The 13,733-nt window shown below is 41.7% G+C and overlaps 1 protein-coding gene across 1 annotated transcript in view; it reads right to left on the bottom strand.

Moving 5' to 3' along the window:
• Positions 1 to 13,733, bottom strand: part of PXDN (peroxidasin) — a 147,933-nt gene that overhangs the window by 50,706 nt on the left and 83,494 nt on the right. The window contains exons 10-14 of the mRNA XM_088448851.1: positions 9,896 to 10,168; positions 7,140 to 7,256; positions 5,825 to 5,983; positions 4,326 to 4,438; positions 3,700 to 3,853 (exon numbers count right to left, since the gene is read on the bottom strand). Of these exons, the coding sequence (XP_088304977.1) occupies positions 3,700 to 3,853; positions 4,326 to 4,438; positions 5,825 to 5,983; positions 7,140 to 7,256; positions 9,896 to 10,168 (816 nt within the window). The remainder of the gene's footprint in view (positions 1 to 3,699; positions 3,854 to 4,325; positions 4,439 to 5,824; positions 5,984 to 7,139; positions 7,257 to 9,895; positions 10,169 to 13,733) is intronic.

Raw genomic sequence — 13,733 nt, 5'->3', positions numbered from 1 at the left:
AAGTCACAAAAAAGTACGCTCAGCGCCACCAAGTCACGCCACGGCATGGAGCGACTAGGTGGTTTGTTTGAAGTGCAAGGAAGTAAGATGGATGTGGACACATTTGTAATAGGCAGGAATGAACGAGCATACAGGAAGCGGAACCTTAATATTCACCATTGCAGTCATGCTCGTTGTATTGTGCAGAATCTCAGTATATTCTGATGCTGAGCTATATTGTTAATACTAGTTATACCTTCGAAAAAGGAGTAGCATTTTCCATAACTCAATACGTTGCGCCTAGCGGGGACGAATTATCGGCTTATAGATTGTGGTTATTCACAGCCAATAGTGTTTACAATGTAAACATCCTTCAAAGTGTTCTGTAAATGTTATTACCACCGGCATCATTTCCCAGCACTATTCTATAATTGTTGACTTCTTGTGCTTCAGAGGGATTAACCTCACTTGAGGCACTTAGTCAAGAAAAGTGACATCTTTCTAGAGCATTTATTTTCTAACTTTTATTAGAATATTAAAAATAAACAGACGAAAGAGCAAATAAACAAACAAACAAAGGTCAGTAGAACTAATTATGTAGGGTGATTAATTACTTCCAGGTGTAGCTGCTGCTTAAGCAATTCATTACACTTAAAATAAAGCCTTTAACAGGTACAACTGAAATGTAAGTCCCCTTAGGCAGAAGACAGTTTTACTCAACTAATATGACTAAAGGCTTAAACAGCAAAATCCGAAATGGCAATAGGAAAGAGGAGGGAGGGCTTTATTGTGTGGTTTTGGTTAACTCCATCAGGGCCAGTGTTTTGAGTCTAAAGAGCCTATTTTGGTTTTATTATAAATTATTTGGTTTTATTTGGTTTTTATTATAAATTATGCAGAAACTGCAGTTTCTGCATAATTTCATGTATCACTGTTATGTACTAATAGGCTAATGTAGGAGATTTCACAAAACCGATTGGTGCAGATCTAAGTCTTCATTTTTAATGGGGACTACATTCTGACCCCTATGTACCAAACTCCAAAAAGCAAAGCTTTTTAGTACTTGTTCCTGTTGGTTTACACGTTCCTCAGATGCCTTTATGCCTATGGAGGCATTCTCACAGAAGAGGGATCTTATGATCCCTCTCCCACGGCCTCCGTCCAGGGGCGGAAACTGACACTGTGCAGAAGTTCAGGGTGAAATTCCACACAGGAGTCTTTCAAAATTGTAAAATTCTCCTCTGATATGCCGGAGATGTAACTCGCAGGGACAGCTGTTATTGCTGTCCCTAGGAGTTAAATTTAGTACATAGCGCGGATATTTTCATTCAAAAAGATTCTTTGCAATAGGGTTAAAAAAAAGCGCATGTTTATAGCTGGTAATTACACAATGAATCACCCCCCTTCTCCCTTCCCACCCAACATGGCTTGGTTTGCAAAGTTGCATTTGACGTGTTTTCAGGAACATTGGACCTCATTCAGTCGGTCGTTGCGGCCGCACGGTCGTACGCCACCGATGTTCGCTAAACTGCGCATGCGTAAAATTCGCAATGCACGTGCGCAAACTAGCTATTACGATCAGAAATTGCTCTCTCCTTCAACTTGACCAGGTCGTTACTTTGAGTGACAGGATGAGGCGTTTGTGGGTGGTAACAGGGGAAGGTGCTTGTGAACGGGGGAGTGGAGATCCGAACGCAGGCGTGCCTGACTATGCAAATGGCGTTTTATGGGAGTGCATAATTAACTAAGTAGTGTCATGGCACATGTGACATGGGAGGTTTTTACACTGACTTGATCGTGCTTAAGAGAGGGTATGGTCAACCTTAAGGTCTACGACCAGCTCCGATGGTTCCCGATGGTTTCGATTAATCCTTATATGCCCGGAGATGACGTGTAATGGGAACAAGAAGGGGGCGTATTTTTAGTCTTACGGCCGCATCCTCCCCTCGCTCGTCCAGCTAACGATCCCATCTTAACGACGCAACTTGCGAGCGCTTCATTTGCATATCTGGCCCCTTTTACCTTACGACCGTGCGGCCGCAACGACAGACTCTGAATGAGGTCCATTGTCTGGGCTGATGAGACAAAGAGCTTTCATTTATCAACAAGTTTGATCATTCACAATGAGTGATAAAACTTGCTGCATATGATAAATGGTGCTCCAGCCAGTCAGCTGTCAAATGTCATTTTTCATACAGATGACAGTTGGGAGCCGATTGGCTAGAGCACCATTTCCAGGGATGGGTATGAAATTCCTGCGCTGGTTCAAATCCTGACTCTGGAAACTCTGCTCTTCAGAATCCCAACGCCGGCTGGTAAGTAGGCTAACCCTCCTAACACCCTCCCCCCCTTGGTTGTACCTAACTCCAAGTCCCCTCAGGGGTGCCTAAATCTAACCCCTCCCATCCCGCACCCTAAGCCTCCCAGGGGAGGGCCTAACCCTAACCCCCCCCCCCCCTTCCCACGGCTAACACTTACCTGGCTCCGGTGTCTTACAATCAGAATGCCAGCTGTCGGGATTCTGATGCCAGTATCCTGATCCCAGCGTCGGTATATTGATGGCCGGCATCTCGTTCATCTGGATATACACTACATCCCCCATTTTCCATCCGCAATGACTTATCAATAATTGTGAATGATAAAACTCGTTGATAAATGAGGCCCAAAGTGAAGTGTTTTGGTTTTAATGTAGGCCGTCATCTTTTGATAAAACCAAAAGTATGTCTCCACAAAAACCTCATGACAACTGGAGGTTGGTGATAATTTGGGTTAGATTTGGAGCCATAAGACCTGGAAGCTTCGCAATAATGAGGGCATCGCTGCGATGCCGATGGCGAACTTATCCAGTGTATACGGTAAGGCGGTAACACATTGCTACAGTTACTGCATGCTTCTATCTAGCGATGTTACTAGATAGTGTGCGTCATTCTGGAAGAGGATATCGTGGCTAATTTGGATTGCCCAATTGATTCGACCACTCTTATAAGCTAAGAAATCTATACACCAGAATATTCTACAAGATAATGAGAGCCCATATGTCCAAATAATCAAGCTTGGCCAAACAATAGGATAACTATCCTGAGCACACCAAGAAATGTACAACCGAATCCTGGAAATGTAACAAATCAAGGTTTTGAAATGGTCAAAGCAAACTCCAAACATTAACTCCATTGAGATGCTGTGTTGGAGACAGCTGGTTACACACTAAACGATATGTCGCACGATCCGGCGATGTGCACTGCCGCGTGTCGTTAACGACATCCTCCATCAGACCTGCATATCGTTAGCGGGGGACCATGCTGCCGAGTGCAGCATGGCTACCGCCATCACTACCGGCATCGGCAAGTGTGTATGCACTTGCCAATGCCGGCACCCCCGCTGGGTCCCGCTGATGCCATGAACACTAGTGCATATATGTATACAGGTCCATTATACTAGTCTATATAATAATCCTCTAAGGTCTGACCAGTCTTCAACATGCATGCACAGGAGATGGGCTAAACCTACTGTAGAAGAAGAGGAGACTCTGCCAGGCACTGGAATTGGGTAAGAATGGAACAAGATGGAGCGGGGGAAGGGGATAGCGTTGGGAGAAGGAATGTTGGTCGGTGGGTCAAGACAGGGCAACAGAGAGGAGGCAGAGCTGGACAGCGGGGGGAGGGGCACCCTTAGGTGATGGATGCCCTTACTAGTATTAGTATAACAGAATAATAGTCTTACCTGTCACACTCAGCACCATGCTGACAGAGGAATAGCCAATACTATTTCTAGCCACACATTCATATCGACCTTGGTCTGCTGGGCCTACATCACGAATGGCTAAATATCCAGGACTAATGTGAAATTTTCCACTCTCTGTTACTTGTATACCATCCTGAAACAAGAGCACAGAAACTGGTTCATCTACTTGTGCACCATCCAGCAACAAACACAATCATTGGTTCAGATACATGTAAGCAATCCAGCAACAAACACTGTAATTGGTTCCTTTACGCGTGTACCATCCAGCAAAAACACATTCATTGGTCCAGTAATTTATAGACCATTATGATTCAAATATGAAACAAATCATGAATCACTGCCAAACAAATGACACAGGATAAATTAATTGTAAAGACAATATAAGAAGTGCCAATGTTCTAATCAGAACTCAGAATGGAGATGCATACATCACTTACAGCAAAGCCGTACATATAACTTACAGATGTACAATATAACTTCCAGCAAAGCTGTGTCCATCACATCTGCCTATGCAATTAGGGCAACATTAGCTTACACTTCGTTGGAGCTGCCTAAATAGTTACATACAGCTCAGAAACGTTGGATATTTTTATATGACTGGTTACCTTGTTCCAAGTTATCACAGGCAGAGGTTCTCCTTGAGAACTACAAGGTATATGTACTTCAGTGCCAACTTCAGCTGTCATGTCACTGGGCACAGTAGCAAATACAGGGGTAACTGGAAAACACAACATAATACAACAAAGAAATAAAATACAAATTCCAGTTACGGTTGTCAAGATGTTGGGGGATGTCAGGTCCTATGTCTGCATAGAATTATACTATAATCATGTCCTGTGGTCAGGCCATGTTGGAGGTGGTGTACTACGTCTGTTTAAATGTAACAGAATTTAATTATTACATCTCCAGTGGTCTAGTCAGGTTGGGGTTGTAGCGTACAATTGGGCAGACGTATTAAGCTCTGGAAAGTGATTAAGTGGAGAGTGATAAATGACCAACCAATCAGCTCCCAACTGTCATTTTTTCAAACACCGCCTGTAACATGACAGCTAGGAGCTGATTGGTTGGTCATTAATCACTCGCATGCATTGCTACAATGTTTGTCCAGGTACACAGTTACTTGCTATCTCTTATGGCCTGTACACACGATCATATCGTTATCATTAAAATCGTACAGTTACTGGCCCCTGCAAATGACCAAACTATGGTCGATAGGAAACAAGACACCTCCTTGCTGCATCTGCGATCCCAGCGCTGCGACAGAGGTCGCAGCCTGAGATCACCATCGCAACCATCAGTCGTGATGGTAGTCCACTGGGGCCAGGCTGCGGTAGCTGAAGCTTACTGCAGCCCTGACCGGGTCCTGGCAGCTGCGAGGCTGGTAAATCTGCATTCACCGACACAGGCCCTGGTCACATCCTTCCCGGAAAATGGGGGCGAAACGCCCGTTTCCGGGAATGGTGGGCAGCCACGCCCCACCCACCAAAAGCCACAGCATGTCAATCATGCAGCAGCTTGGGAGGGTCTGCAGGCGAGATCGCAGGACTCATTCTGTGCATGCGCAGACTGCTCGCCATCGGAGATGTAGGCTAACCATCGGGTTTGCATACATAACTGAATCATGCCGTGTTTTTTGGTCAGGTCTTGTTGGAGGCTTCTTAGCCATCATCTATTCTTTTCTAGGCATTGCTTAGCAAGTTATTTAAGTTTTATAATATAATTTGAAACGGATTCTAAAAATAAAAACTATTGTTGTCTTGTTAGTTACCCTCGGGGTTTTGCACAACCTTAAAACACTTGGCCAAAATATTATGCCGCCTCTCCACAATACATCACTCCAGCCCTACAATAATGATGAGCCCACAAAGACACACACAATGCTGTTTTTGAGACTGTCAAGTACAACTTCGTTTTGGTGCAGCTAGATTTCTAGGTTTATAATAGAAAAGCGACATTTAACTCTCATTCAGGCTGTTGTTAGGGACAGCGAGCTAGCTGTGTGCAGTCAGACCAGCCTGTTTCTTATATAACAATGAATAACCTGTGAGCGTATAAAAGTTTATGCATGGTAATGTATAACAGACTGGCAGGAGTTCTCCCTTACCTCTGGCTTGTACTATCAGCTGGGCAGCGGTACTTTTAGATCCAACAATGTTTACAGCCTGACACTCGTACTGACCCTGGTCGTGTAAAGCAACGCGAAGTATCCTCAGGGTCCCGGTGGACAAGACTTGATGTCTTCTGTCGACAGACAGCTGATTTCCTAAGAGAGCGCACAGTCACTACCCAATACATAGTGACAACTATAATATGCTAAGATTAATTCACAATTAACTAGAGACAACAGTTAGCGCAATTAAGCTAGAAAGCGGCCAATTCATTTACAATACTCAGCCTTCACGAATCATTCATTGCAATAGTCATATACAGAGAGAGAGTGAGTGAAAATCACAGTAAGATATGCAGAATATATATAATTATACCTGTTACACATCTGCAATTATTAGATTAGAACAATGTCCTTTCAGTACCTAGCATGGAAATCCTACTATCTTTAATATGGTCCCAACCTCGGTCCTTAAGACAAACTAACAGTTCTGGTTTTAGTGATATCCATGCTTAAGCACAGATGGTTAAATCAAAATAACTGAGGTAATAATTAAAGACACCTGTGCTCAAGTATGGTTAGCCTTAAAACCAGGACGGTTAATGTGCCTGAGGACCGTCGTTGGGAACCCCTGGTTTACATGATGAAGATAGGGTTAACAAAAATTGTTTGCCAACATCCAGCTGCATGAAGAACCGAGCTGTGATCAGTCTGTTTGGGTGAAAGGTGGAGGCTGGTACTGAGAGATTGTTTTGCCACTTACTCTACACAGACTTTTGCATTCTTAAATTCTTCTGTCTGCAAGACTCTAAATTTAGAATCCCTTAACTTCAGCATTTTATTCTCTTTCAGTCTCTCTGGACACTTTCTCGCCAGTACTATAGAAATGCCCACACCATAAACCAATTACACAAAAGACGCGTTTAGAAGTCACCCAATGGTGATCTATTAAACAGAGAACTTGGGCAGTAATGGCTATATACCAGCTATACATAGGCAGGGAAGCCCTGGAAAGTTTTGGTGTGGCAGAGGGTCATTTTCTGGTTGCACTGGCATTCAGTGATCACCTTTACATGTCCTTCAGGTGCATTTGACCCAGAAAACTGTATTGTGGTGATTGAAATAATGGAAACTTGACATAGCTCTGTAGCAAAGTAGACGCCACTACAACATATTGGCAGAATAAAGCAAGGTAGGAAACTCAGTGCCGTAAAGTGGGTTTGGGCTCTCTGGCAGAGGGTTTAGGAAAACTACTCTTCACAGACCATGTGACAGAAAATTTATATTGTAGGGGGTATACAATGCCTCTTACCTCCTTTGGTCCAAGCAATAACTGGTTGGGGGTTTCCTTGAGCTTCACAATGAAAATCTACAGTATGTCCCTCAAACACGTTCCGTTCCTGTGGAACAACTGTGAACTGTGGAATAGCTGAAAAAAAGGTGCAATACTATATCATACTGTTTTACTCTGTCACTTCATATAAAGAATTATGTTAAATAAATGTATTTCCATCCTAATGCAGTCCAAGTTTTTCAAAGAGCCGCACTGATGCAATCCTCTACTAAATTCATACAATATGCATATGTTGGTGGGGGGTTTACAACCAGGTTAGATATGTATAGTTCATGGAGGCTATTGAGCAGACCAATATTATATGTTTTTACCATGTGCTTATTAAATTAGGAAAGTTATATTATCGCTTTGGGCGGTGGTTCACAAACCCATTCCTCATGGAAGCCTAACAGTGCATGTTTTCCAGATCATCTAGCTGAAACCCAGGTGTCTTAATTGGCTAATACAACAGATCTAAAGGTGATACTAATTATTCCTGATACCCTGAAAACATGCACTGATAAGGCCCCCATATATAAGCAATCAGAAAACCACAAATGAATAATTTGAAGATTTGTTGCCTGCTTTTAGGACTTCCCAATCTAGCAATCCACACCCATACATTACAGATCTTTCTCAGTGATTTGCAGAACATTTTCAACAAACACATCTGCCAATCTTGAAAGGCCCGTCTTTTACTAGTAATAATCTGCTGATTGTTACCATACACTAGCAATCTACAGCCCCTGTGATCTGGACAATCTGATTTACTAATTCCAATCACTTTTTGGTTGAAATCTGCGATCTGTGAACCCCATACATTGCAGATTTTTTTACACAATCATCTGCAAAATGCAGAATTGCCACAATCAATTGCTGATGTATGGGGGCCTTTAGAATTCTACGAGTACATAGTTTGAGAAAATGGCCTAGGGTTTTCTTGAAGCACTGATTTTAAAAAGGAAAAAAAACTATTTATAAAACTGCTAAATGGTCCATAGTGCAAATGTCATGTTGCGAAAGTTTGCGTCTAATATTTATTTTATTAACATTTAAACTTTACAATTCGGAACAGTTAGATTGGGCGATAACAGACAGACAAAGAGGGAACTGCAAGCTTAGCAGTTAGGAGCAGTGCTACCTAAATGGCAGCTAGGGGTAAGAATAGACTGCTGCTTATTGTGCCAAATTAAGAAGTTGTTGTTGTGGAATGAGACAGCTAGGACAGCATTTTGGGGACAGTCGCTGTCACCGCTTTACAAATCCTGAGAGGCAGCTGTAAATAAAGTTTCAACCGATGTACTATTTAATAAGATTTTTGCAACAATATGTTAATGAGCTGTGAGCAGCACGGATGGTGTAGTGGTTAGTATTACTGCCTCTCAACACTGAGGTCAGGCATTCAATTTCTGGTCCTGAGGCATCCTGTGGGTACTGCAGTTTGCTCCCACACTACTATGTATCCATGTAATAGAGAACTTAGATTGTAAGCCTCACTGGGACAAGGACTGATGTGAATGACACTGTAAAGTGCTGCGCACTATATAAAGAACTTAATACATTTAAAGGCACAAATCTACCAGTGGGGCCGGCTCAGGGCGCTCTAGGACTCTGTTACGCCGCTGATTGTACATGCAAAGGTCACAACTAGGAAAAATGTGGAATTCGGCACAAAATTAACCTTCAAAAATTGTGTCTGTAAATATGTTAAATATAAAAAAAAAGAATAAAGTCCCTCCCCCCAAAAAATAAGAGCGTTCCATAGGGAGTTTAGTTGATCGAGGAGCACATACTTCAACTGAAACACAGAATTTCATTATTTGTGGTTTACATACAATATTGTCTTATTGGAACACTCAGACGAAGCACGCAATCATTTGTCCTTACTAAGGAGTAATCCCTAACGGAGTTCTTGCTGATCTGCTACAATGGACAAGAGCCAGCTGGCTAAAGTGGGAGTCTGATTAAGCAGTGGGGGGGGACGCTGATAAAAACAGTTGGGTCAGCCAGCCTGACCGGGAACCTGGGACCTCACAGCTGCTAAACACAGAGAATGCTGCAGTTCTGTAAAATGCATTGATGTTTTTATTAAGCAATAAGCACGACACGGCCGTCCCCCCTCAGAGATCTACATCTGCACTCCTAACAAATGAATTCCTGCAGCACAAAACGGGATCGCACCAAGAACAATACTGCGGCTTTCCTCCCAAAAAGTCTCCGCAGATTCCCAGTGGCAAAACAGATATAAAAACTAATCTGCTGTCAAATTGATAACGCTTCAGAATATAATAAATAAAAAATTTACAATCTGGTAAATCTAAGAAAAAGCGCAAAGAAACCTCTTAAAGTATCTGAACATACAGGTTTTTTTCGCATACATAGTTTTCATCTTGAAAGATTAAGGGTTCTTTTTATATACAAGCATTATTCCCTCACACTCATCATTAATTCAAGGAATACATGATAATAAACCAAGCAGTGTTTTAGAAGAAAATAAAAAAGGGTGGTTTAAAGTGGTTGGAGGTTGGACTTGATGTGACAATACAGCATTGCGAAGCGCTCTTCTCTGCAAATATAGGCGCCCTTCTATCTGGCCGAGGGGTACCGGGGAGCATATAGAATGCCTGCACCTTGTTTTAGGTTATATAACAAAGGCAGCCAGTGTGCAACTAAAGTCCTATGTTGTTGTTCTGCATTACAAAATGAGCAGTAAGGGCAAATCCATCTAGACTCACCTTGGACAATAATGTAAGCAGTTGAGTGGATGGTGTCTACAGTGTTCGTTGCAAAACATGTGTACTCCCCACTATCCTCTTGATTGACATCCTGAATGTAGAGCCCTCCAGACGGTGTAATATTGATGCGGGGATCCGATGGCAGTGGGGTCCTGTCCCCTCTAGTCCACGTGATCCTTGGTTGTGGTTGGCCAACCGCACTGCACTCCAATGTGACCCTCTCACCGACCAATACTTCTGTATTTTGAGGCTGGATCACAAAACTGGGCCTGGCTGTTTGAAAGAACAGTTCATATAATCACGTTCTATCATGTCTGCAATGACAATACCATTTTTTTACTTTTGTACTAGTGACAATGGAGTTGTGCCAGGAGCACAGATGTCTCTGTCCCATGGAACATGCGACATGGATGAAGGCAAGTGAATTAACAAACCTTTTGCGACTGGCACACTCACAGATATGACAAAATGCACTAAGGTCAAACAAATATGCATTGGTGTAGCTATAGTGGGTGCAGTTGCTATGGGGTATAGAGGCTTAGGGGGCCCCAAACCCAAGTCATTGTTTACCAAGTTGCTAGAATTGCCTGTTAAGCAATTGGGTCCATCCCTTTGCCCAGCCTGGAAAAGGGGATTCATCAGTGTTCCTATAAGTGTCAGTCTCTTCCTCTCAGTAAAGCTCCAAGCTGAGATAATTAATCTCCCGCACTCCTGTTTCACCCTCACAGGCACAGTTGAGCTAACCTGTGAGCCTGGCACTGTCATATAGTAGGCTCCTCATTGATTACACTCAGTGTAGGACTGGGGCATAAAGGACCTACTGTGGGGTATGCAGCACTACAGACCCATGTCAGCTACCAGTTCAGGGTCCTGCTCTGCCAAGTTAATGAAGCACTAGTAGAGTAACAATGTGGGCAATATGGAATCATACCCATAATCATACCTCTGGGCCAGTCCAGCCTTGATTACAGCCTTTGTGAAGTGAGCCGGGGGTGGGAATTGACCTCTGAGTTTAAAGGGAGAGAGTGCTGACATGAAGATCTCCAGCCAAAGTTGAATTTTCTACATTAGGAAGTAGGGCTGGTTGGTCACTGCTCAATCTTCCTGGTCTTTGCACTCATTATAAACTGCAACCTTCTCTGCAGGCCCTGCAGGCACAGGTTGCTGTGTAAGAACATAAGCTGCCAATAGGGAGTCACCACTGGCAAATAAATTGAAGATAAGAGGTCAATCCCTTATCAGATCTCTATGTAGGATAAAGGCTGTCTAATGGGGAAACATTCAATTTGCAGTGAGTGGTGTGTGTAATGCATGTTATAAAGGTTAGAGGGGTGTGTAGTGGATTTTATAATGTACTGGGAGCACCGTAATGGGACAATCTGAATTTTGGGCACTCTAATTAGTATAATATGTACTGGAGGGCACGGTCATGTTACATCATATGCAAACAGAAGAAAAAAGGAGACTCTTTATTTGGGGGCACTCAGATTATAATACAGTATGTAATGTTATCCTTCTAAAACGTAGCTTTTATTACATCTTTTAGATAAAAAAGGTTATGCAATTGAATACAATAAACGACAGACGAGTAAAAGGGATTTTAAATAAAGATCATGTATTATGATCTATCACTACTAATATACAGTTCTGTATCACAAAGAGAAAATATCTCTTATGTACCAATCTCAATACCGAGAAATTCACACTCATGAGATAATCATGAGAGCCAAATGACGTCATTTCTAAAAACTTTTTTTGCCAGTACATTTGTATATATCTTGTATATTTTGTGTGTTGCACGGCGGCAAAAGTACAACAACAAAAAATATCAGAGTACACATGTAGGCACCCCTGTTCTAGTGTTGACAAAATATTGACAAAATAGTACCCGTATCGATATAAGGGTTGCACGGCTGCAGGAAAATGAAATGATATATAGAGGAGTGCTTCCCAAACACAAATACCTGTATAACATTATGTGCATTATCCAGCATAAGTTCAGTAGATATATTGTCAGAAATAAGCTGATAAATCTCCAAAGATAAAAGCACATATATTGATCATATATGAGTTTTATTTCCTCTTGCTTGGTACTAATTGTATAGTGTCAGTTCTGAAAAGCATACACAATTATTTAGGATGGAGATCTACTGTCGGTTGCTTGCCCGTTGGCAGAAAATAAACGATGAGAGTCTCTAATCCTAAAGTGTATGGTAACAAAGTTTGGGACTGATGAGATTACAGATAGTATGTTTGATAGTAGAGATAGGGTAATGAGTGTACAGCTGTATATAAGAAAGAAAAACACAGCCTAAAAAATTGGGTGAAATAATATTTAGCCAAATATCAATATCTCTGGAATGAAAATAGGATGAATTCATTCCACATAACAGTTTATAATCTCTCCAAATATTGATAATTTAACCATTCATTGGTAAATACACATCCTGTGGGTATTACCCAAAAAGGTAGTTTGATAGGTATGATCAAAGAAGAAAAAAGAAAATGAATCTTCTCTGTTCCAGTCCACTGTGGTTCTCACTGAGCATTTGCACTTGGCAGTGAATACTCAGAAAAAGTAACCCAGATAGAGGTACTAGGAGGGAAAAGGCTGTGTCCCCTATGGGGAGATATGGGGGAATGATTCCCTTGGTGGGGTTAACCCCACTATCTCTAAGGAGACACAGTGAAGAAAAAGTATTGGATACCTGTATCGCAGTATGTATATGGAGGGTGGCTGTTCCAGTAATAGGGATCTGGTGTGCGCACAACCAGAGTATATTTCAGATAAACGTAGAAAAATAAAAAATGAGAAGTGATGATGACCAGTGAAAAAATGAGAAAAAATAATATTTCTTTAGAGAGTAAAGTAACAATTTAAATAAAAGGATGTTACACGCTGATAAAAAAAAGGATATGGTATTGATTATGAATTTAATGTAAGATTCTTCAAACATCAACCGTGCCACTGGCCCTGAAACGGATATAAAATCAGTGTTGAAAAGTCAAAATACAAGACAGGAGATGGTCAGTGCACAGGTTTACTCAAACCATTAATTAGTATGATCCAAAGTATAAAGCCAAAATATATCAAAAATATATCTGTTGAGGAGAGTATAATCAGTTCCACACTCCAAAAACATTACATATTATAATCTGAGTGCCCCCAAATAAAGAGTCTTCTTTTTTTCTTCTGTTTGTCTATGTTACATTTCATGACTCTTGGGGAGCACCGCCGAACACCTTAAGGATTGTCTTTGTAGTGTGGAACTGATTATACTCTCCACAACAGATAGATTTTCGATATATTCGGCTTTATACTTTGGATCATACTAATTAATGGTATGAGTAAACATGTGCACTGACCAACTCCTGTCTTGTATGTTACATCATATGAACTGAGGTACTGTAATGTTCCATAATATGGACTAGAGGCACTATAGTGTGACACAATATGAATTGGGGCACTGTAATGAGGCATCAACTGGGGGTATTGCAATGTGGCATAATATCAACTGTGGGAAATACAGAGTGGATTAAGATTAAGTGGGGCACTACAGTGTGGCATAATATGTACTGGGGGCACTGTAATAATCTGACCTAGATGGAATATGTAGCATAATGTGTACGGGCAGCACTAAAATGGGATGTATGGTGAACTGGGGGCATAACAATGAGGCATATGAACGGAAGACAGGGTGTGGTATAATGTGAACTAGGGCACTACAATGGAGCACGAAATAATCAAATGCTGTGGAGAGATAGAAATGGAGCAGGGGCCCCTTCAAAATATTGCTACGCCCCTGCAAATATTATACTATATGCTAAACAGCAGTGG

Source organism: Taudactylus pleione, unplaced genomic scaffold, assembly GCF_031769625.1.
Source record: "Taudactylus pleione unplaced genomic scaffold, aTauple2 ptg000468l, whole genome shotgun sequence".
NCBI lineage: Eukaryota > Metazoa > Chordata > Amphibia > Anura > Myobatrachidae > Taudactylus > Taudactylus pleione.
Note: the sequence above shows the minus strand (reverse complement) of the source record. Positions and strands in the feature narration are given on the sequence as shown.